Source organism: Microcaecilia unicolor, chromosome 4 (genome assembly GCF_901765095.1).
Source record: "Microcaecilia unicolor chromosome 4, aMicUni1.1, whole genome shotgun sequence".
NCBI classification, from domain to species: Eukaryota; Metazoa; Chordata; class Amphibia; order Gymnophiona; family Siphonopidae; genus Microcaecilia; species Microcaecilia unicolor.
In genome coordinates, this window is record NC_044034.1 from 244,251,428 (window position 1) to 244,275,523 (window position 24,096).

At 47.4% G+C, this 24,096-nt stretch overlaps 1 protein-coding gene across 1 annotated transcript in view; it reads right to left on the minus strand.

The window, feature by feature from the left end:
• DNAJC3 (DnaJ heat shock protein family (Hsp40) member C3) overlaps positions 1 to 16,069 on the minus strand; it is a 114,508-nt gene extending 98,439 nt beyond the window's left edge. The window contains exon 1 of the mRNA XM_030201371.1: positions 15,871 to 16,069. Coding sequence (XP_030057231.1) covers positions 15,871 to 15,952 — 82 coding nt within the window. The 5' untranslated portion in view covers positions 15,953 to 16,069. The remainder of the gene's footprint in view (positions 1 to 15,870) is intronic.
• Positions 16,070 to 24,096: the final 8,027 nt, after the last annotated feature.

Genomic DNA, 24,096 nt, shown 5'->3' on the forward strand with positions numbered 1-24,096 from the left:
GACAGGACAGAAGAACCGGACTACCAGTTGCTGACTGAACAGTGGAACACGGACCTAGGCACGATCTTGCCACCAAATATAATACAGGAGTATATCAACAAGGTCCAAAAAGCTTCCAAAATGGTTCAATACAGCGAAATGGAATACAAATTTGTAATGAGGGCATATATCCCTCCAAGGAGAGCCTTCCACATGGGAATATCCCCGGATGGTGCATGCCCTAAGTGTGGGGCGCACGGGGCGACACTTGGACACATGTTTTGGTCATGCCCCAGCATCCAAAAATTTTGGACAATACTTACCCAGTCGATCTCACAGATGTGGGGTGCTACCTGTAAGAAGGGACCACAGATGTTATTTGGAAAACCCATGATGGTGCACCCGATTCCGACAGGGTTTAAGAGATTTACTCATAGAGCCATAATGATTGCAAAAAAAGTTATACTTACTGAATGGATTACAAATAAAACTCCAACCTTGCAGCAGTGGCGTGGTTTGATGATAGACTACATGAAGTTTGAAAAGAAATTGGCAGACTATAAAAGTGAAAGAAGATTTACAGAAAAGGACTTCCATCGGATTTGGACTGCCTTCTGGCAAACTATCCCCTTAGGGGGAAGAGGCCGGATCCTGAATTTGTAGCAGAACTGCTTGGACAATCCAGTACAAACTGATCGGCTAAGGACATAAGAGCATAAGGGAGGGTGGACGTGGGAGGGAAGGGGGGGAGGGGGGGAGATAGGAAACAAGGTGCCTACGGGAAATATCACAGGAATATCAATAAGGACATTTGGAAAAGGTTTTAGGTCATGATAGATTAGAAGTTGATGTTAGTAAAATTGAGAGATAGTTGAAGTTATAAATAACCTGTTTATGTTAGACATGAAAATTGTTTAGAGCCTTTTCTGAATATGATATGGAATTTTCCGTGCAAATCAATAAACAAATTTAAACATAAAATAAAGTTGTTGGTTTTTTTTTTGGAAGAGATGGCTACACTCAGGTGGGAATCAAAATCTGGTTTTTCCCAAGGGAGGGTTGAATCACTTTTGTCATCGGCCCGCTTGCTTGGGGCGACTGGTCCCAATGATCTGGTGGATTGGGACGAGATTGGCAAAATTAATAAGTCCCTAATTAGATCTGAAATGCACTCAGCGGCGTTGGTGGAATACTGCCACCTTCAACGTATCCCCAGTGATTCATCTGGTGAGAGTGGCGGCGTTCCTGGAGTGCCGAGCTGTCCTATGAATGCACCGGAGGGTCGGGGCCAGGTTCAGGCTGGGTTATCGGAGTCTTTTTTAAGGTTACCTCCAATGATCCCTCAATAGGGGGCGCAGCAGGAGGAACCAAAATCTGTTCGCCCCAAGCGCCTGGCAAAGGGGCTACACTAGATGTGTATAATATCTCTTCAAAATCTTTAACGGCTGCTCAGCTGTCAGTGTTAAGGTTGGGTTTGTCGTTTGTACCACATGTAGATTATGATGCATTTGAGGCTCGTAGGGGTCTCTACAGGTTTTTTCGCCTTCTCAAGTTGAGACTCTTCTTCCAGGATCATTCTAGTGCTGCTCCTGATAGTGAATTTCCTCTTCAGGGGAAACTTCAGTCTTCATGGGTTCCTGGGGGGGTCCCTGACGCCTCGATTGTGGCTTTTGAACGGGTCGTGTTGCATGAACTTCAGTACCAAGAACACATGAAGCATCGGAGGTTAGAGGGGTCCAATTTGAATAAGGCACAGAGAAAGGCACTAGCTGATTTGCGAGCAGACACCACCCTTGTCATCAAGCGTGCTGATAAGGTTGGTGCTGTTGTTGTGCAGGACAAATGTCTATATCTTCAAGAGGCACTTGAGCAGTTATCTAACATGTCTCATTATCTACTTTTGCCCGGTGATCCCACCCTACAAATAAAATCTAAAATTGCGAGGCTGTTTGAAGCTAATACAGCTTGGACTCTCTCATAAGGAATACAGATATTTGTATAGGGAGCACCCCCGTGTTCCTTATATTTATTTCCTCCCGAAGATACACAAGTCCCTGACACGACCGCCTGGCCGTCCAATTATGTCTGGGTGTGGATCCTTGTTGGAGCCTTTGTCTGAATATGTGGACCACTATATAAAGCCAAGGGTGAAAAAAGCTAGCTCATATGTCAAAAATACTGCCCATTTGTTGAAGATCTTAGAGGATGTTTGTGTTCCATCGAATAGACCAATACTTCTGGCCACCCTAGATGTGGTGGCGTTATATACTAATATCCCTCAGGATGAAGCATTGACTATCATTGCGGAGTATTTGTCTCCATTATGCATCTCAGGAGAGAAGATACAGCTGCTCAATCACATGAGTGAGTTGGTCATCAAGAATAATTATTTCACTTTTGAGGGTCGGTATTATCACCAGATTAAAGGGATAGCGATGGGGGCAACTGTTGCCCCCTCTGTGGCGTGTCTTTATATGACCAGATTTGAAAATAAGTTCATCTACCCTACTCCTTGGATGAGAAAAACCCTCATGTGGAAGAGATACATTGATGACATTCTCCTCATCTGGGATGGTACAGTAGAGGAGTTGCAACAATTTGTAACTTATATCAACAATGTTGATGGACATATGAGTTTTACTGCTTCTTGGAATAACATCATAAATTTTTTTGATGTTTCTATCAAGATAGAAGGAGGAAGGATTGGCACCTCTATCTATAGAAAAGAAACACAGATTGTAATATGGTGCTCCATTATTCTAGCTTTCACCCCAGACATTTGCGTAATAATATTCCAGCAGGTCAACTGTTGCGGCTGAAGCGGATATGTTCTGAGAAAGGGGATTTCAGAAGCCAAGCGGTAGATGTGTGTCAGAGATTCAATCGACGGGGGTATCCTGACCAAGTTGTCCGCACAGCGTATAAGAGAGCATCTAATGCGGATCGTCAGTGGCTTCTTCGACCTAGAGTTCAGGAGGAGTCAAAATCTCTAGTCTGTGTTTTACCCTTTTCTAGGATGTCTAATAACATTAGGGAATTGATCTATAAACATTGGCACATTTTGCAAGTGCATGCACCCTTTCAAGAATTTCCCTGTTTTGCAAATAGGAGGGCACGGAATCTGGGTGAAATCCTCTCTAAACCTAGGGAGGATTTTCAGGAACATCCAGGACACTATAAATGTGGGGGGTGTTTGTATTGTAGATATGTGCAGGAGGGGGATACAATCAAGCCGCCCCCATAACCATCAGGTATTCCATATGCATAAGAGGACGGATTGTAACTCTCAGGGGGTTGTATATTGTATATGGTGCCCGTGTGGGCTTTTTTTACATTGGCCACACAACTATAAAAATCAAAATTCATATTGGGGAGCATATTAGTAACATCTGTATATGTAAGCCTGAGGCTCTTTTATCTGGACTCTGGCAGGAGTTTAATCATATTCAGGATTTACGTTATACAGTCCTTCATATCGAACTGACTAGAGGGGACAATTTGAGTGAGATTCTTGCCCAAAAGGAGCAGCGTTTGATATTCTCCTGGAACACTGTTCATCCTTTGGGCTTGAACAGGGAGGTGGAGTGGCATTGACTGAAACTGATGTGAACTTTTGTTTTTCTAACCGCTTTTGTGTTCTGGTATTATGTTTAAGGGCTGTGGGTCTGGGAGGTTTTAAGCAAGTCTTGGCACTTTAAGGGGAGGTGCTTCCTGCTGGATAGTGTTAATGGCAAAGGTAGTCTCACCTCGATAATACGGGTACTTAAGGAGCGCAACGTCAGATGCTCTCCGTGGAGTAAGGGAGGTTTCCAGAGGCGATCCCACCCGGGGGTGTTATGATGCCTGTAAAATGGTTTAAAGGATTAGTATTGTGAGTTATTTTGCTTTAAAATATTGAGCATGTTTGATGCGTTGCGAATGTATACTTTACCCTGTATGTGTGGTTTGTTTGTAAAAGAGTTTTATTTACTTTCAGTTTCCCTTTCTGATGAAGATTTTTGAAACTCAGCCAGAGTTAAAGGGAGCAGTTATTGTGATGGCAAGAATGGAATGGATGATTGATTTGTGATTTTAATGAAGCACAAGCACAATATACCCCAAGGGAAGTGAAATAACTGTGTGGATAAATATGTGTATATTGTACTGTTGGTATATGTAAGATATGTGGGGGAATTGAGATCAGTGTGTCATGAATTAGCATATACCTCCTTCAGGTTCAAACAAATGTTGTACTGTATGTTCTATTATTTATGCATTGGTAATAGAAAATGCACCATATTACCTGGGTAGAGGCTTGAGCTTAAGTTTAATAGTATCTAATTTGAGCAATTTATGATTTATATATATCATGCTATAGGTATAGGTATATACAGGTGGTAAAGATGCATTTGGGCTCAGCTGTATGTACATACACAATTAGGAGGCGGAACATCGTATGTGCAATGATGGTTCCATTTTGACACCACCACATATTCCTCTTGGGGATATAATGGGTATAAACGGTATGGTCTGAGCACATTTTAAACACTTTAAGATATTTTATAACACTCTAAAGTGTATAAATAGAAAAGACAAAATTATTTTGAACCCAAGTTTGTTATAGTGAGTTTATGGTTTAACTTGGTTTTGATCTTCCTGATTTTTTGTAATGTATATATAACCATGTCTTGCATGGACTACATTTTGATGACACCCTGGCTCTTTAAAAAAAGAGATTGACCCAGTGGAGCCATCACTCTTCACTTGGAAGATTAAGTCCTAGCAATAATACCATAAGAGGACATAACCACTATTTTGAACCCGGGTGGCAATGCAGCAGGAGCAGAGGGGAGATCACTCCCATGCCATCAAAGAAGCTAAAGGAGGTATCCCCCCAGGCTAGGTCCCAGAGGGAGGGAGGTGTCAATATTTTGGGCTGTTGCTGAACAAACTGCTGCTGAAAGTGTGGGTGCCTTTAAATGCCCTGTTAAGGTAGTGTTAAAAAGCAACTACTAAACATTTCTAAAGCGCTACTAGGGTTACGCAGCGCTGTACAATTTAACATGTAAGGACAGCCCCTGCTCAAGGAGCTTACAATCTAAAAGACAGGTGTACAATCTAGAGACAAGTGTAGAGTCAATCTGATAGGGCATACTATATTTCTCGAAAGGTTAGGTGCCGAAAGCAGCATTGAAGAGGTGAGTTTTAAGATGGGTAGGGAGGGGGCTTGGCGTAGGGGTTGAGGAAGATTGTTCCAGGCATAGGTGAGGCAAGGCAGAATGAGCGGAGCCTGGAGTTGGCAGTGGTGGAGAAGGGTACTGAAAGGAGGGATTTGTCCTGTGAGCGGAGGTTACGGGCGGGAACATAGGGGGAGATGAGGGTAGAGAGGTAGTGAGGAGCCACAGACCGGGTGCATTTGTAGGTAAGGAGGAGAAGCTTGAATTGTATGCGGTATCTGATTGGAAGCCAGTGAAGTGACTTGAGGAGAGGGGTGATATATCGGTTCTGGCGGAATATAAGACGTGTGGCAGCGTTCTGAACGGATTGAAGAGGGGATAGATGGCTAAGGGGGAGGCCGGTGAGGAGTAAGTTGCAGTAGTCAAGGCGAGAGGTAATGAGAGCGTGGACGAGTGTTCGTGTGGTGTGCTCAGAGAGGAAAGGGCGAATTTTGCTGATGTTGAACAGGAAGAACAAACAGGTCTTGGCAGTCTGTTGGATATGCGCAGAGAAGGAGAGGGAGGAGTCGAAGATGACTCCGAGGTTGCGGGCAGATGGGACGGGGAGGATGAGGGTGTTATCAACTGAGATAGAGAGTGGAGAAAGAGGAGAAGTGGGATTAGGTGGAAAGATGAGGAGCTCGGTTTTGGACATGTTCAGCTTCAGGTGGCGGTTGGACATCCAGGCAGCAATGTCGAATAAGCAGGCCGATACCTTGGCCTGGGTCTCCGCGATGATGTCTGGTGTCCCTTATTATACATGGAAACTAGTAAGGGAGTAATTATTATTTATTACATACATTTCACCTCTCAACAAAGTCATCATCCTTTTGGAGCAGAATTTGAGAAAAGTTAAAAAACAAACAAACATACATACATAACCCTACTGTAGCAAATAAAGATAAGAGTATATAAATGTATTGAAATGCAATGAAATGAAATGTATTGATTACTGACTTTTGTCTAATTTACTGCATATTTGCTATACTCTAACTGGAATATTACTCTGTATTTCTTATTCCGGAACACTACGGTATTTGTAAGCCACAGTAAGCCTGCAAAGAGGTGGGAAAAGGGAAAATTAGGTTCTTACCTTGGTAATTTTCTTTCTTTTAGTCATAGCAGATGAAGCCATTACGTATGGGTTATGTCCATCAACCAGCAGGGGAGATAGAGAGCACTCAAACTTTCACAGTGCCCTCTTGGCCAGCTAGCTCCACTGCCTCTTCAGTATTTGAAGCTTCCAAAGCAGTATGGCAAACCGCAATGGGAATCACAAGAGCTTTCCTCACAGCGAACGATGGCCCATCACAAGGGCATGAACTCATAAAGGAGGGAATGCACATACTCCTGGAGGGAATAAACTCATCCTCCTTATTGTAGAAGTGGAGGGGAACACACATCCTCCCAACACACTGGAGGGAATGAACTCATCCTCCTATTTATAGAACTGGAGGGGAACACACGCGCCTCCTGGAGAGAATCAACACATCCTCCAAAAAAAACATGCTGGAGGGAATGAACACATCCTCCTAAATTTAAACTGAACATGAATCCTGAAGATTGTTTTCCAACTTTCTCCCAAGGAAGGAACTTCAGGAAATTAGAACAGAATCTGAAAAACAGATTCACAGCATACAGACAATCATACAGGGAGGGCTCATGGCTTCATCTGCTATGACTAAAGGAAAGAAAATTACCAAGGTAAGAACCTAATTTTCCCTTCCTTGTCATCAAGCAGATGAAGCCATTTCGTATGGGATGTAACAAAGCAATCCCTAGATAGGGTGGGAACAAGCCACACCACGCGCTAGCACTTGTGCACCAAAACGCGCATCCCTCCTGGCAGCCACATCCAGCCTGTAATGTCGGGCAAAGAGAGCTTAGAAGCCCATGTTGCTGCACTGCATATCTCTTGAAGAGAGAGTGCTCCAGTTTCAGTCCAAGAGGAAGAAATCGCTCTAGTAGAATGTGCCTTAAAGGCTACAGGCGGAACCCTGCCGGCCAGCAGATAAGCTGAAAAAATAGTTTCTTTGAGCCAGCGGGCAATAGTGGCTTTAGACGCTGGAGACCATCTGCGAGAACCGGATAGCAAAACAAACAAATGATCAGAAGTCCTGAAAGAGTTAGTAACTCGCAGATACTGCAGCAGAGTCCTGCGCACATCCAAAAGGTGCAGCTGCCCAAAAGATTCTGGAAACTCTTCCTCTGAAAAAGAGGTCAAGAAAATAGGCTGGTTTAGGTGAAAGGCTGAAATCACCTTAGGCATAAAGGAAGGCACGGTCCGAACCGTGACTCCGGACTCCGAAAATTGCAGAAATGGATCTCTACAGGACAGCGCCTGGAGCTCTGACACCCGTCTCGCCGAGGTAATGGCCACCAGAAAAACGGCCTTCAGTGTCAAATCTTTCTCCGATGCTCGCCGAAGTGGCTCAAAAGGAGATGCCTGCAGGGTTTTCAAAACTAGCCCCAGGTTCCAAGCTGGACAGGGTGCTCGCACTGGAGGTCGGAGCCGAAGCACCCCTCTAAGAAACCGTGCCACATCTGGATGAGCAGCCAAAGACACACCTTCCACCTTACCACGAAGGGAGGCCAACGCTGCCACCTGCACCCGCAGGGAATTATAGGCCAAGCCTTTTTGTACACCTTCCTGCAAAAAGTCCAGAATCGGCGAGACAGGAGCCCGCATTGGAGCAATGGCTCTGGAAGCACACCAAGACTCAAACAGGCACCAAATCCTGGCATAAGCCACTGAAGTGGACCGCTTGCGGGCTTGCAGGAGAGTGGAAATAACTTTATTGGAATAACCTTTATCCCTCAATTGCGCCCTCTCAATAGCCATGCCGTAAGACCAAAGCGGCCGGCGTCCTCCATGGCTACCGGTCCCTGAGACAACAGGTTCGGTACCAGAGGTAATGGCAGAGGAGCCTCCAGGAGCATCTGTCGGAGGTCTGCATACCAAGGTCTCCTTGGCCAATCCGGGGCGATGAGGACCACTTCTCCTGGGTGCAGCCGAATCCGCAAGAGCAGGCGCCCTATCAAGGGCCATGGTGGAAACACAAAGTAGACCCGGAGGCCAGGGTTGAGCCAAGGCATCCAACCCCGCTGAGCGAGGATCTCTCCGTCTGCTGAAGAAGCACGGGACTTTGGTATTGGCACTTGTCGCCATTAGATCCATCACGGGCTTGCCCCATTTGGCACAGATCTGCAGGAATACTTCGTCTGCCAGATTCCATTCTGCTGGATCGATCTGATGCCTGCTCAGATAATCGGCCTGCACATTGCTCTGACCTGCAATATGAGCTGCCGACAGACACTGAAGATGCAGCTCGGCCCAGTGGCAAATCAGTTCGGCCTGCGCGGCTAGTGCTCTGCACCTTGTTCCGCCTTGTCGATTTATATAGGCCACCGTTGTCGTGTTGTCTGACATCACTCTGACGGCCAATCCTTCCAGGGTCACTTGAAAGGCCAGAAGCGCCTGAAACACCGCTTTCAACTCTAGGCGGTTGATGGACCACTCCGACTCCTCGGGTGTCCATAGACCCTGGGCATGCTTCCCCTTGCAGTGTGCGCCCCAGCCCTTCAGGCTGGCATCTGTTACCACTAGGCACCAAACGGGGAGCGTCAGCAGCATTCCTCGCCGCAGCATGCTGTCCGAGAGCCACCACTCCATGCTGAGACGGGCCGCAGGGAGCCAAGTAAGTCTGCATTGGTAATCCTGAGAAATAGAAGACCATCTCCGGAGTAGGGAATACTGTAGAGGTCTCAGGTGCGCTCTCGCCCAGGGTACCACTTCCATCGTGGCTGTCATCGATCCCAGCAGCTGGACAATGTCCCAAGCTCGCGGGCGGGGCATCCTCAGGAGCAGACGGACCTGATTCTGAAGCTTGCACCGCCTTGGCTCGGGTAGGAACACATAGCCCGAGACTGTGTCGAACCTGGCCCCCAAAAACTCTAGAGATTGTGAAGGGGACAGGTGACTTTTGGCCATATTGACGACCCAGCCTAGAGATTGCAGTACTGAGACCACTCTGGCTGTAGCTTGTAAGCTCTCTGTTGCAGAGTCTGCTCTGATGAGCCAGTCGTCTAGGTATGGGTGAACCCTGATACCTTCTCGCCTGAGAAAAGCAGCTACTACCACCATTACCTTCGAAAAGGTTCGGGGAGCTGTGGCGAGGCCAAAAGGCAAGGCCCTGAACTGGAAATGTTTTCCCAACACCGCAAACCTCAGAAACTTCTGGTGCGGGGGCCAAATCGGTATGTGCAAGTAAGCTTCTTTCAGGTCTAGAGACGTGAGAAACTCTCCTGGCTGAACCGCCGCAATGACGGAGCGCAGGGATTCCATGTGGAAATGCCGCACTCTCAGGGACTTGTTCACTTCTTTTAAGTCCAGAATAGGGCGAAAGGACCCACCTTTTCGTGGCACCACAAAGTAGATGGAGTATCGGCCGCAGCCTTGCTTGGCAGGAGGCACCGGGGTCACTGCCCCTAACTGAATCAGACCTTGTAAAGTCTCCTCCACCGCCGCCCGTTTGACGGCAGAACCGCATCGGGACTCCACAAACACGTCTCTTACTGGGGCGTTGAATTCTATTCTGTATCCATCTCTGATCAGGTCCAGAACCCACTGATCTGAGGAAATCTTGGCCCACTCCTCGACAAAGAGGGAAAGCCGTCCTCCGATGACAGGCATCGAGGAGAGGGCCGGCGCACCATCATTGAGAGTGTCGCCCCTGAACTCCTGGTCTTGAGCCACCGGCTGCGGAACGCTTGTCCGAGCGAAAGGAGTTCCTCTGCTGACCACGGGCACGTGAAGTGAACCCAGCAGAACGCCCCGGGCGGTACCTTCTAGCTTCACGGAAGCGAGGTCTGTACGAGGAGTGGACCGCCTGGCCCTTAGAGGAAGGCCTCTGCCTATCTTCGGGCAAGCGCTGGGGTTTTGGATCACCCAGGCCTTTCACAATTTTCTCCAACTCCTCACCAAATAGGAGAAGTCCTTGAAAAGGCAACTTCACCAACCTTTGCTTAGAGGCCATGTCCGCTGCCCAGTGTCGTAGCCACAGACGACGGCGAGCCGCCACTGCTACTGCCATTTGTTAAGCCGAAGCTCTGACAAGGTCATAAAGGGCATCAGCCAGAAAGGACAAGGCCACCTCCATCCGCAGAGCCACATCCAAGAAGGGCTCCGCTCCATCTCCAGGCTGAGCCACTGCCTGTTGCAGCCAAGCTAGGCAGGCTCTCACAGCATAACAGCTGCATGCAGACGCCCGAACAGTGAGACCTGCAATTTCAAAGGACCGTTTCAATGCTGTTTCCAGCCTACGGTCTTGAACATCCTTCAGGGCAACACCTCCTTCAACATGGAGGGTAGTTCTCTGTCACCGCAGTGACTAGGGCATCCACTGTAGGCATTTGAAAACGAGCCATATGTCCCTCAACGCAGAGGGTATAACTGCCCCATAGCCCTGGAAACTCTCAAATGTCCCTCGGGGTCAGCCCACTGAGCCGAAACAAGCTCTAGGATGGAGTCATGCAAAGGGAAGGCCCGAGCAGCTTTCTTGGTACTAGCCATCCTGGGATTACCCGAGGAGGCCATGCCACTGTCAGGATCTTCAATTGAGAGGGCCTGCAGGGTATCTGAAATAAGCGCTGGCAGCTCATCACAGTGGAAAATCCTCACCGCGGAGGGATCATCCAGATCCTGTGGTAAATCCGCACCTGACTCTGGTTCCTCAGACCAAGAACGTCTGTCAGAGTTCTCCGAATCCTCACACCCCGACCACGGGGGGGAAAAAGGTGCACCACAATCTGAAGGGGAATTAACCCTTCTGCGCTTATCTTTAGGCCAAGCATCCGGGAAAAAAGCCTCACTGGGCAGTCCCAGGCCAGAATCCATCAGGGGGGCAATCAGAGGAGCCTCAGACGACCCTTGAGGAAGGGCTCTTTTCATCATGTATGCTTTATGCAGCAAAAGCACAAAATCCGGGGAGAAAATCTCACCCTGGGCACCCAAATCCTGTCCGGTGCTAGCCACTCCTGAAATAACCTCATCTCGAGGTGCCCCACCCGGCTCAGTTCTCTCCGTGTCCACGGAGGCCGCGCCATGCGGTGTAAGCAAAATGGCGCCCGCTGCCAGCTCAGAGCGGGAAGAAACATCGCTCGCCATGCTCAGGCCGGCTCCTACGCCAGTACAGCACGATTTACAGAGCCCTGCTGCTGATTTGCGCTTGCCACAAGTGGAACAGCGCTTTACATTGTCCGCAGCCATCGCCGAAAAACGGCGGTAAAATCCAAAATGGCGGTTTCGCGCCAGAATCGCCCCGATCGCGGGCCCACCCCGGAGGAGTTGGAAAACACTCTTACCTCAAAGGATCTAGTGTACAACTACGATCCTGCTGAAAATCAGGTCAAAAACCTCTGTTCTTTTTTTTTTTTAAGCTGTGAGGAAAGCAGAGGTATTGAAGACTCCGGAGGCTCAGATGAGTGGGAAAGGCAGGGAAAGGGCGAACCTATATGCCTGCATCCACTGTTGGTGGGTAAGGACAGGGAAAGCAAGGCAATATGTCCACATCCACAGAGGTATGGGTAAGGCAGGGAAAGGGCTAACCTATGTGCCTTTAACCGGGGTGTTGGAGGCTATAGCAGCTTCACTTTAACAACTGGCAAGCCAGGAACCACCTCCCGGCAGATTTTTTCTGGAGCTCGAACAAGCTGCAGCCACCCTGCTAAGGGAGATAGAGAATACTGAAGAGGCAGTGGAGCTAGCTGGCCAAGAGGGCACTGTGAAAGTTTGAGTGCTCTCTATCTCCCCTGCTGGTTGATGGACATAACCCATACGTAATGGCTTCATCTGCTTGATGACAAGGAATGTGGGATATAAATGCAGAAAATAAACAAAGATACTGTTAATTTAATACCAATATGGATCAAAAGAACAATGCTATATCACACAAACTCCGCTTAACACAAGACTATTTCTACTTTAGGAAGCAAGTGAAAGCTTGGTTGTTCAATCAAGCCTTTAATGGAAAAAGTAACTAACTTGTTAATCTCACTTACACAAGGATTGACTCGGGCTGCACATACTGCAGCAGGACATGTTTATCCAGTCCTACCCTACATGTTTATCCAGTCCTACCCTAGCTGAGATAATATTAAACCATCTCTCTGACCTCATGTGCAACTTCCTTCAAATCAGTCACCGTACTTTCTAATTCTTCCTACTTTCTTACCCATCCCATCTATATGTTACAACTTTGCCTTACCTTTCACTATCAATTATAACGTTCTATTATGTATTGTGTTGACATTGCAATGCCATACTTTGTATTGTTAGTTGAATATTTTTAATGCTGTAATTGCCTATTGCTCATGTTTGATCTATTCTTACTGTACACCGCCTTGAGTGAATTCCATCAAAAAGGCGGTAAATAAATCCTAATAAATAAATAAAATACAATGGGGAACTACTGGTCAATATTATGAAAGTCTGGAAGGGTCCCCAATTACATCACCGCAATACAAAATAGGGAGGGGAGGGAAACGAGTACATCCTACTCAGATGCGAGGCACTGGGGTCCTTTTACTATGCTGCAGTAAGAACTAGTATGAACTTACTACAGCTTAAAATGGCTTTTCACAGAACACACTCAGGTGTACTATAGTAATTTTCAAATCTGTTCAAAAACAACAACAACAACAAAAAAAAAGAGTGGAAGATTCCCAAAGTCCAAGATAAAGTCTTTATTCTTAAAAACACAAAGAAGATATTCTCTCAATGCAGCTTTCACATGCAGTATACAGAACACACTTGACAAGAAATCCCAACAAAGGCCGTGTTTCGGCACATATTCCTTTATCAGGGGAGCTGTCAGAGTGATGCACGTCACAATACTGCAAGCTGCAAGTGTGTAAATCAAAACTGGGGAACGGCTGTTTAGCTTTACATTTGGTCAGGAGCCGTTCCCCAGTTTCGATTTACACATTTTGTATGCTTTACACACTTGCAGCACTGAAACATGCATCATTATGACAGGTCCCCTGATGAAGCCATATGTGCCGAAACACAGCCTGTGTTGGGCTTTCTTGTCAAGTGTATCCTGTATACTGAATGTGAAGACTGCATTGAGAGAATATCTTCATTGTGTTTTAAGAATAAAAAGACTATCTGGGTATCTTCCATTCTTTTGTTTTTGAACTGCTGTTCACTTGTGGTAAATTTTCAAATCTGCGCATGTAGAGGGTGTGACGGGGAGGAGAATGAGCATTTCTACTCTAAAACAGTTAGCACATCTACATTACTGTGTTCTGATTAACACAGGATGAGCGTGTGAGCCCTTATCGCCTACAAAACAGGTGTCAGTAAGTGCTCATGCACTATTTCTAAAGGACACACACTAATAGCAAAATTAGCGCATGGTCATTAGTTCAAGAATAGTTAAAATCAACCATTTTACAGCTACAGTAAAAATGGCTTTGGCACATAGCGAAGACCTGAGTAAGGGCACACTGAGACCATTTTTTAAATCACAGCTTAGTAAAAAGGACCCTATAGTGAGAATTTGTTTTAAAGAAATCTTTGTACATGACAAACATGAACATATGGAAAGGCATAAGCATTTTACTTCCAACAACTTTTAAATATATCATGCCTAAGAGTGTAACAATTAGACTACCTGAACATCCCAATCCAAAAAATAAGGATTGTTATTCAGAATATTAAAAGGGGCCAAGGTACTGAATAGGCCCTGATAATAGGTTCAGAACACTATGAAATATTTTGATCATCTTTAAATTCCACATGGCAGTTTTTATGCAGCATTAATGTAAAGGGGTAAACGGTCACAGATTTGATATACCGTCTTTCTGTGGCTACAACCAAAGTAGTTTTATGTATACTACATGCAAAATAATTCCAAATTCAAAACAATAAAAACTTTCAAAAAATGCACCTGTTTAGAAAGCACCAGACAGATCAAGATCAAGAAATGTTACATTGCATCATATGCTATACATTTATCTTATTGGGCACACTGGATGGCCCATGTGGGTTTTTATGTGACAATTTATAAAACAGGGTCCCAGAACTACAAAAATGTCATGTAGCAAGTGTAAATTTATGTAAGCAAGTGCAACTATGTGAATATATGTTTATTTTGGATACATGTATCACATGTATATAAAACACTATTCAAGGAACATTTCAGAGACCACATAAAAGTGCATGCAATCTTGTCAGAACACATATTTGTGTGCACATATTCATCCACAGAATTTTAACATTTTCCTACATGCAAAACATGTTTTGCATACAGAAAGTGCTTATAAAATTATCCCCATGAAACACTATGCAACTGACCAGTAATGCACTCAAGTTGGGGGGGGGGGGGTAAGTATATACACACGTGGTCCCAGTGGCGTAGCCACAGGTGGGCTTGGGTGGGCCAGGGCCCACCCACATAGGGCTCAGGCCCACCCAACAGTAATACACATTTAGCAGTAGCTGGTGGGGATCCCAATCTCTGCCAGCTGAAGACTTCCCCCTGATGGTAACGAAAACGCTACCATCATGATACCGGCACCTGCACAGTCTCAGTTTTCAGCGCATGCCTACAGCAGACTGCCAAGGTGGAGAGAAGCATTTTCCACCAGCTGAGATATTTTTTTTGGTGGGGTGGAGAACACTTGGTGCCCACCCACTTCTTGCCTAGGCCCACCCAAAATCTGCTGTCTGGCTACGCCCCTGCGTGGTCCATCTCACACAAGGAGCTGCTAACTTTTTAACTATACTTATTTTATTAATTTCCATACTTTCCAATGGACTAACCTAAACCACACTATATTACACATATATAAACAACTATGCACAACTTTTGCCGCTTTGTTTTCATATCGACAAGCTAAAACTGTGTTAACTTCACATCTAGCCTTTTTTTTTATTCAGCTTGGCATGCATGGCATATCACGACTATCTTATTTATCCCGTACTGCAAGAGATCCAAGAATTCTTCTGAGTTATAAAAAGTTTTGTGTATACACTTGTTGAATACCATACCCCTATAGTACATCCCGATCGTATGTCTACGAACTACATTGCAGTAGATTAAGCTGTCACCAACTTCTACTACTGTCTTAGCAGTCTTTAATCATTCTCTCTGGATATCACCCTTTCTTTTTGGGCAGCGATGGAGGATCCGGGTAAGAGTAAAAACCCAAAATACCTGCTACTGTTTTATTACTATATATGAGTAATTTTGCGAGTTCCAATAAGCAAGATGTCAGCTCAACTCGGAAAATTTACCTCCTTAACCTCAGCTCCCGCCTGCCGTCACTTGACAGCACAGCTCCGAGACCGTGATATACTTTCAACGCAGCGCCGAGGACAGGCTGCCCTGCGACTGAGGCAATGGGGAAACGTTTATATCAGGACCTTAGTGACAGTCTTTTGCACCCCACCTGCCCTGACGGGAGTGAACCCCAGCTCTCAAAAACCAGGGTTTCCTTTCGTATACAGCCTCTCAACCCAGAGGAAAGGAAAACCCCAGGTGTCACCTAGGCCCGGAGCCCCACGTCCACCCTCCAGACAGATCAGGCTGACACCCGCACCATTTAACAACCCCTCCAAACTTCCCATAAAGCCAGCGGCTCGACTGAGCTACTACTACCCAGCTTCTGTGAGCTCCGGATCCCTTCCTACCTTCATAGTGGAGGTCCAAGAGGACCAATAGCAGAGGCAGGAAGGAGAGCAGCTTGTCAGCGCAAGCGCAGGGCGACACCATAATGCAAGGCAAGGCCTCTCCCCAGGCACAGAACGTCGCTGGCCGCTACACTGACAAGTAATTCTTCTGGTGCTCCCAGTCCCAGCGCTCTTCTTCTACCAGCTCCGGCTCCCGTTCGGCTGGGTCGTGGTGGGTCCGGATTGGTAGACACCGCCCCTGACACCGCCCCCTTTCACTTCATAGGATAACGTGGAGGCAGGGGAAGAGGGCCGAGTCGTCGAAGGTGGACTCCGGTGGTTGGCCCGGGTTCCCCGGCTCGAGGCCTTGTGACGTCAGGAAAAGCTCGGGCGAACTACGTCGTGGAGCGCTATTTGCAGTACAGTACCTAGTACCTGGTTTTTAAATCCGTGAGCCATATGCTTTCTTTCCCTGTGCTGCTTTTTCACAGTCGTCCGCGCGTATTGTAAATGTCTGAAGCTTTGCCAATCCCGAATGGAGGTTTTCCTAGCGGTTTTACTAGGGATTTCAGTTTGCTGGCTGTTGAAGCTACAGATCCCAGAGTAATGTTACCAGATTTGAGTCGGACTGATCTGGGACACTTATTCTCATGGGTGAAGGAGGGAGCAGTTTAAAAGAGCTGGAGAAGCCTTCCTTAAACAGTTTTAGCAAGTCTCAACTTATGCTGCTTGTTTAAACGTTCTTAAAGATCTCCCGGATCCCCACCTTAAAAACAGATCGCTATATTGTTTACAGTGCAGAAATCCTTATCCAAAGGGAAAGGTACTTCCTCTTCCAGCAATAACCCTCAGTGCTGCAGTTCTGTCCAGCACACATTCTTCTCAAAAGGGCTGGATCCACTTCGTTCCAGAAAACATTCTTCTCTGAAGGGCTAGAACCACCTGGATTCTTCACTGTTTTCTCTCAGAAAGGATGTATCCTCCCAGGGTCCAGCACTCATTCAACCCAGAAAAGCCCTATTCCCCCCCCCCCCCCCCCGGCCCCCTCCACCCGAAGAGCTACATCCTCTTGGATCCCACACTCATTCTCAGCAGAAGGGCAGCATTGCCCTACTCCAGCTTTTATTCCTTTTAGAAGGGCTGCATCCTCCTGGATCCAGCAGCACTTATTCTTTTTAGAATGGCTGTATCCTCCTGGATCTGGCACTGATTCCCTGCATCTAGCACTTATTCTTTTTAGAAGGGCTGCATCCCCCTGGATCCAACACTCCTTCCCCCCCAGAAGCACTGTATTCCTCTGGATCCCGCACTCATTCCCAACAGATGGGATGTATCTTCCTGGATCCAGCACTTATTCTCTTTAGAAGGGCTGCATCCTCCTGGATCTAGCACTTTTCTCATTAGAAGTGCTGCATCCTCCTGGATCCTGCACTCATTGTCCCCTAAAATTGCTTTATCTACTTTGATCCAGCACTCATTCACCCCCAAATTACTACATCTACCTGGATCCAGCACTTTTCTCTCACACATTGCTGCAGCCTCCTGGATCCAGCACTCATTCCTCTCCAAAATTGCTGCATCTACCTTGAGCCTGTACTGTTCATTCTCAGAAAGGGCTTCAGCCTCCTGGATACCAGCATTAACCCCCCCCCTCCCCCAATAGAGCTCTATCCCCATTGATCTAGCACTCATTCCCTCCCAGAAGTGATGCATCTACCTAGATCCTGCACAGTTTTCTCTCAGAAGTGCTGCATCCACCTGGATCCAGCACTTATCCCCCCTAAGAAAGGCTCTTCTTCCCTGGATCCAGCAGTAATCCCACCCCCCACCCCCAGAAGAGCTCTATCCTTCTGGATCTAGCACTCATTCACCCCCAAAACTGCATTTACCTGGATCAGGAACTTTTTCTCTGTGTGGCTGCATCCACTTGGATCCTGTACTTTTTCCTCCCAGAAAGGCTCTATCTCCCTGGATCCAGCACTATTTTCTCCCAGAAGGCATACATCCCCCTGGATCCAGCACTCATTCACTTCCAAAAGTGCAGCATCTTCCTGGATCAGCACTCTTCTCTCAGAAGGGCTGCATCCACCTGGATCCAACACTTATTCCATCTTTAAGGGCTGCATCCCCCTGGATCCTGCACTCCATTCCCCCCTTCCCAGAAGGGCTGCATCTACCTGGATCCAGCACTATTTTCTCACAGAAGGACAGCATCCCCCAGGATCCAACACTGTTTTCTCTCTGAAGGGCTACATCCAACTGGATCCAGCTCTGTTTTCTGTCAGAAGGGATGCTTCCACCTGGATCAAGCACTTACTCCCCTCAGGAAGGGCTCTATCCCTTTAGATCCAGAACTCATTCTACCCCAGACAGACTGCCCCTACCTGGATCCAGCACTGTTTTCTCTCAGAAGGGCGGCACCCACCTGGATCCAGCACTAATTATCTTTAGAAGGGCTTTTGCCTCCTGGATCCAGCACTAATTCTCTTTAGAAGGGTGCAGCCTCCTGTGCACTGATTCTCTTTAGAAGGGCTGCAGCCACATGCATCCAGCACTCATTCCCCCCCCCTCCCCCAGAAGGGCAAAATCCCCTGGATCCATCATTGTTTTTTTTTTTTTTTTTTTAATTTACCAAAGTCTTTATTGAGCAAAATGAACATAACACCAGTCAAGCTGTACACTGCTCATTACATCTTATTCCAAGTGGGCAGCCAATACACTGAACCTAAAATGAGAAGAACCTTTAACAGTTGTTAGTCCCACTTTTAACATATTTTAAACTTCAATTTTATCAACTTTATTAATACCCTGCCTCCCCTATTAACCTCCCTCCCCTTCTCCTACCAAGAAACTCCCTCCCAAATCCCCCCTTTTCCCTACTTCCCCCCTCAGACCATCCAGCTAATCTTGCGCACTTTTATTCAGAAATGGCAGCCATACTCTCTCCCACTTGGGCATAGTTCTCCGTCTCACAGCTGTCAATCTCTCCATCTCACATATATATTTCACCTTCGTAATCCAGTCTACCAGCGAGGGGACTTTCGATGCTTTCCAATGCCTTGCCAGGTTAATCCTGGCGGCGTGCAAGGATCCCCTCACCAACAACCATTGATGTGTTTTTAAGCCTACTCAGGGCCGTGCCAAGGGTCTCTGGTGCCCCCCTGCAGACTATCAGTTGGCGCCCCCCCCCCCCACCAGTTTGGCACAAGATGCAAAGGAAATAGGAGCTGAAAGATGGAGTGCAGATCTTTTCAAGAAGGCATACCGTAATCATCCATCTTAAACACTAAATAATAACACTACACAGGATCTATCCCTCCCCATCTTCAAATCCTTGCTTAAAGCCCACCTCTTCAATGTCGCTTTCGGCACCTAACCATTGGACTAACCAGGAAACCCAGATTGCCCCAATTTGATTGACTGCATTCTTGTCCCTTAAGATAGTAAGCTCCTTTGAGCAGGGACTGTCCTTCTTTGTTAACTTGTACAGCGCTGCATAACCATAGTAGCGCTTTAGAAATGTTAAATAGTAGTAGTACTATACAAAACCGAAAGCCTATAACATGATTGATTACCCTCCTTGCTACCTATATTTAAGCACTACCACTTCAAACCTCATGTCGAATAGAATCTCTCTATAGCAGATGACTACTGCTTATCATTTACAATCCATTTTGTTACTCATCAGCTTATCTTCCTTGTTCCTTTCCTCCTGCCTTGGTCTCCCCTCCTCCCCCCCCCCCCCCCCCCCAGAAATTTCCTCCTTGTTTTTCCAATCTTTCTCTTTGCCTTTCTGTTCCATCAGTTCTTATTTTCCTTTCCTGCCCTTACTCTCCCCTCCTTCATTCCTCCCTGATTCTAGCTTGTTCTCCCCCCCTCCCCCACAGAAATTTCCTTGCCTGCCTTGTCTTTCTTTTCTTCTTCCCCAGCTGGCCTGGTGGTTCCAGTTCCCCCACCCAACCTGCAGCCTCAAATGTACTTAAAGTAGGCCCACCACGCCACGCCAGCCAGCAGCCATTATAATGAAAAGTACAACAACAAGGGCAGGCAAAACCTTACCAATGATGTCCAGTCCACGCCACTGCCACAGAACAGCAGCGGATCCAAGCAGCGCGGTGCCGGCTCGTCTATCCTCTCTCCTGTAGGGCAGCACTAACGTGGCGTCGGCACTCGGCTCGGCAACACCCCCCCCCCCACAGGCGGTCGGTGGCCCAACTGTTTGGGGAGGCTAAAGGGGCGGGGTTAGGGGTGGGGCCGGGGTGGAGCTTAAATCCATAATTGTCTGATCACACACAGAAAAAAATAAATGTCACAATTAATACCTTTTATTAAATTTAGATATTAGTTATGTATCATATGTCAAAGAATAAAGTGGTTGCTCAAAGCATATACTAATCACAATCGCTCAACTGCAAAACACTATGCACAACTTTGTGCAAAAACACACTCTGAACCTTACTGTACCATAAATATTACACTGGGCAGAAACTAATACACCAATATACCACCCATACAGAAAATGCAGACCGTCAACAATATGAAACAAGGGATCATAATATCACAATTCTCATGTAGAGCCACAAAACATCCTAATTCATGTTTAATGTGGGATAAAATGTCATAAATAAGTAAATAAACTTTTAATGTTGAACACCTAATTCTCAAAGTGGACATATTCCAAACACTATAATGAAAATAAAATGATCTTTTCTACCTTTGTTGTCTGGTGACTTTGTTTTTCTGATTGTGCTGGCCCAGTATCCGATTCTGCTGCTATCTGTCCTCTTAACTCCGTTTCCAGGGCTTCCTTTCCATTTATTTGTTTACTTTCCGCCTTTCTTCTTCATTTCTTGTCCTACATCCGTAAGTAAAAGCTGGGTCCTCCGCAAACTTGACTGTCCAGTGGATCCAGCTTTTGCCTATTTTCTTCATCCATGTGCAGTTTTTCTACTCTTCCTTTTCCATCATCTCATCTCCTTCCTCACTCCACCCTCCCCTCCATCCACCCATGTCCAGCAACTCTCTTCTCCCCTGCCCTTCTTCCACCATGTGCAGCAACCCTCCTCTCCCCTCCATCCACCCATGTCCAGCAACCCTCCTCTCCCCTGCCCTCTCCTCTCCCCTTCATCCACCATGTGCAGCAACCCTCCTCTCCCCATGTCCAGCAACCCTCCTCTCCCATGTCCAGCAACCCTCCTCTCCCCTGCCCTCTCCTTTCCCCTTCATCCACCATGTGCAGCAACCCTCCTCTCCCCTCCCCTCCATCCACCCATGTCCAGCAACCCTCCTCTCCCCTGCCCTCTCCTTTCCCCTTCATCCACCATGTGCAGCAACCCTCCTCTCCCCTTCCCTCCATCTACCCATGTCCAGCAACCCTCCTTTCCCCTGCCCTCTCCTCTCCCCTTCTTCCACCATGTGCAGCAACCCTCCTCTCCCCATGTCCAGCAACCCTCCTCTCCCATGTCCAGCAACCCTCCTCTCCCCTGCCCTCTCCTCTCCCCTTCTTCCACCATGTCCAGCAACCCTCCTCTCCCCTGCCCTCTCCTCTCCCCTTCTTCCACCATGTCCAGCAACCCTCCTCTCCTCTCCCCTGCCCTCTCCTCTCCCCTTCTTCCACCATGTGCAGCAACCCTCCTCTCCCCATGTCCAGCAACCCTCCTCTCCCATGTCCAGCAACCCTCCTCTCCCTTGCCCTCTCCTCTCCCCTTCTTCCACCATGTGCAGCAACCCTCCTCTCCCATGTCCAGCAACCCTCCTCTCCCCTGCCCTCTCCTTTCCCCTTCATCCACCATGTGCAGCAACCCTCCTCTCCTCTCCCGTCTGCCCTCGTTTCCTTCCTGCCCCCCGCCGCCGTCGCACCTTTAAATATTATATTTTTGCTGGAGTCGCGGGCAGCACCGGCATTGAAGACATCAGCAGGCTCATCGCGCTTCCAGCAGCCTTCCCTCGCAAGTCGGATGATGGCTCCGCCCTCTTCTGACGTATTTCCTGTTTCTATGAGGGCGGAGCCATCATCCGACTTGCGAGGGAAGGCTGCTGGAAGCGCGATGAGCCTGCTGATGTCTTCAATGCCGGTGCTGCCCGCGACTCCAGCAAAAATATAATATTTAAAGGTACGGAGGGCGGCGGGGGGGCAGGGCAGTGGCGGGCTAGCCTCCCCAAGCCTCTTATATGGGGCGCCTATGCCCCCCCCCAAAGTCCTCCAGAGTTGGACTGCCTGCGAGGCTCCAGGCGCAAGCGTTGAAGAGCTGGGGGGCGGTGCTAACAGTCACCAATGGAACGAGGCAGCGCTGCGCACGGGAAGGCAGCAACCAGAGACAGCAGCGGCGCATGCGCATATAGGCGACTACGCGAGAGAGGTGAGGTTTAAATTTATATTTTTTAATTGACTCGGCCGGCGGCGGCGCCCCTGAAAGGCAGGCGCCCCCCTGCCATGCTTACCCTGCTGAGTGGGTTAGCACGGCCCTGAGCCTACTGGCCTCCGCCCCAGTACAAAGATCAGGGGATGCCACTGCACAGATCGCCCCACCCATTTTTGTATTCTGTACTGAACCCCCCTCCAATACGCCTGTGCCTTCCGGCAGGACCACCATATGTGCCCCATATTTCCTGCTTCCCCACACTGCCTCCAACATGCCCCCGGAACTGATGGATACATATGGTGTAACCTTGCAGGCGATCCATCATTGTTTTCTCTGGGAAGGGCTACATCCACCTGGATCCAGCACTCCCCCTAAGAAGGGGCTTAATGTACTTGAATCCAGCATTGTTTTCTTTGAGAAGGACTGCACCCCCCGGGATCCAGTACGCCTCCCCCCCCCCCCCCCCCCAGAAGGGCTCTATCTTTCTGGATACATCTCTCCATCCCACCAAGAAGGGCAGCATGTACCTGGATCCAGCATTGTTTTATCTCATTAGTGCTTCAGACAACCTGGAGCTCGCACTGCTTTCCCTCAGAAGGGCTATGTCCACGTAGATCCAGCACTAATTTTCTTTAGACGGTCTGCATCCTTCAGGATCCAGCACTTATCTCCCCCCTCCCCGATGAGTCGTATCCCCCTGGATCCAGCACTTTTCCCCCCCACAGTAGGACTGCATCTACCTGGATCCAGCTCTGTTTTCTTTCAGTAGGGCTGTAGACACCTGGAGACTGCACTGTTGTCTCTCAGAAGGGCTGCACCCCTCTCCCCCAGGAGCCAGTACAGTTTTCACATAGAAGGCTGGACAAATTTATGTTGTAAGATTGGGTGTTGTGTATGTCTCTGTTGCTGTTTTACGAGATCTCAGAAGCAAAAGATCCTTTGCGGGGACCCTAAGTTTGTGCATAAACGTAATCCAGATACTGTGTTGTATTTAAATAAGTGGAAAAATAAATTAATTGAAGAGAAGCGGCTGAAATCTGAGACACATAATGTGTTAACACAGGAGGATGACCTGCTAGTAATTAAACCTGTCCAGGTTTCTTGAGGCTTCATTTAGTACATAAGTACATAAGTACATAAGTAGTGCCATACTGGGAAAGACCAAAGGTCCATCTAGCCCAGCATCCTGTCACCGACAGTGGCCAATCCAGGTCAAGGGCACCTGGCACGCTCCCCAAACGTAAAAACATTCCAGACAAGTTATACCTAAAAATGAGGAATTTTTCCAGTCCATTTAATAGCGGTCTATGGACTTGTCCTTTAGGAATCTATCTAACCCCTTTTTAAACTCCGTCAAGCTAACCGCCCGTACCACGTTCTCCGGCAATGAATTCCAGAGTCTAATTACACGTTGGGTGAAGAAAAATTTTCTCCGATTCGTTTTAAATTTACCACACTGTAGCTTCAACTCATGCCCTCTAGTCCTAGTATTTTTGGATAGCGTGAACAGTCGCTTCACATCCACCCGATCCATTCCACTCATTATTTTATACACTTCTATCATATCTCCCCTCAGCCGTCTCTTCTCCAAGCTGAAAAGCCCTAGCCTTCTCAGCCTCTCTTCATAGGAAAGTCGTCCCATCCCCACTATCATTTTCGTCGCCCTTCGCTGTACCTTTTCCAATTCTACTATATCTTTTTTGAGATACGGAGACCAGTACTGAACACAATACTCCAGGTGCGGTCGCACCATGGAGCGATACAACAATCATAAGCAGTCTGTATCCATGTGTACGGTATTGTAATTGTTACATTTTTTCTACCTGAGAAAAAGAGAGAGAACTTTTTTTTTCCTGTTCTCACTGTTTATATTTCATGCAGCTGA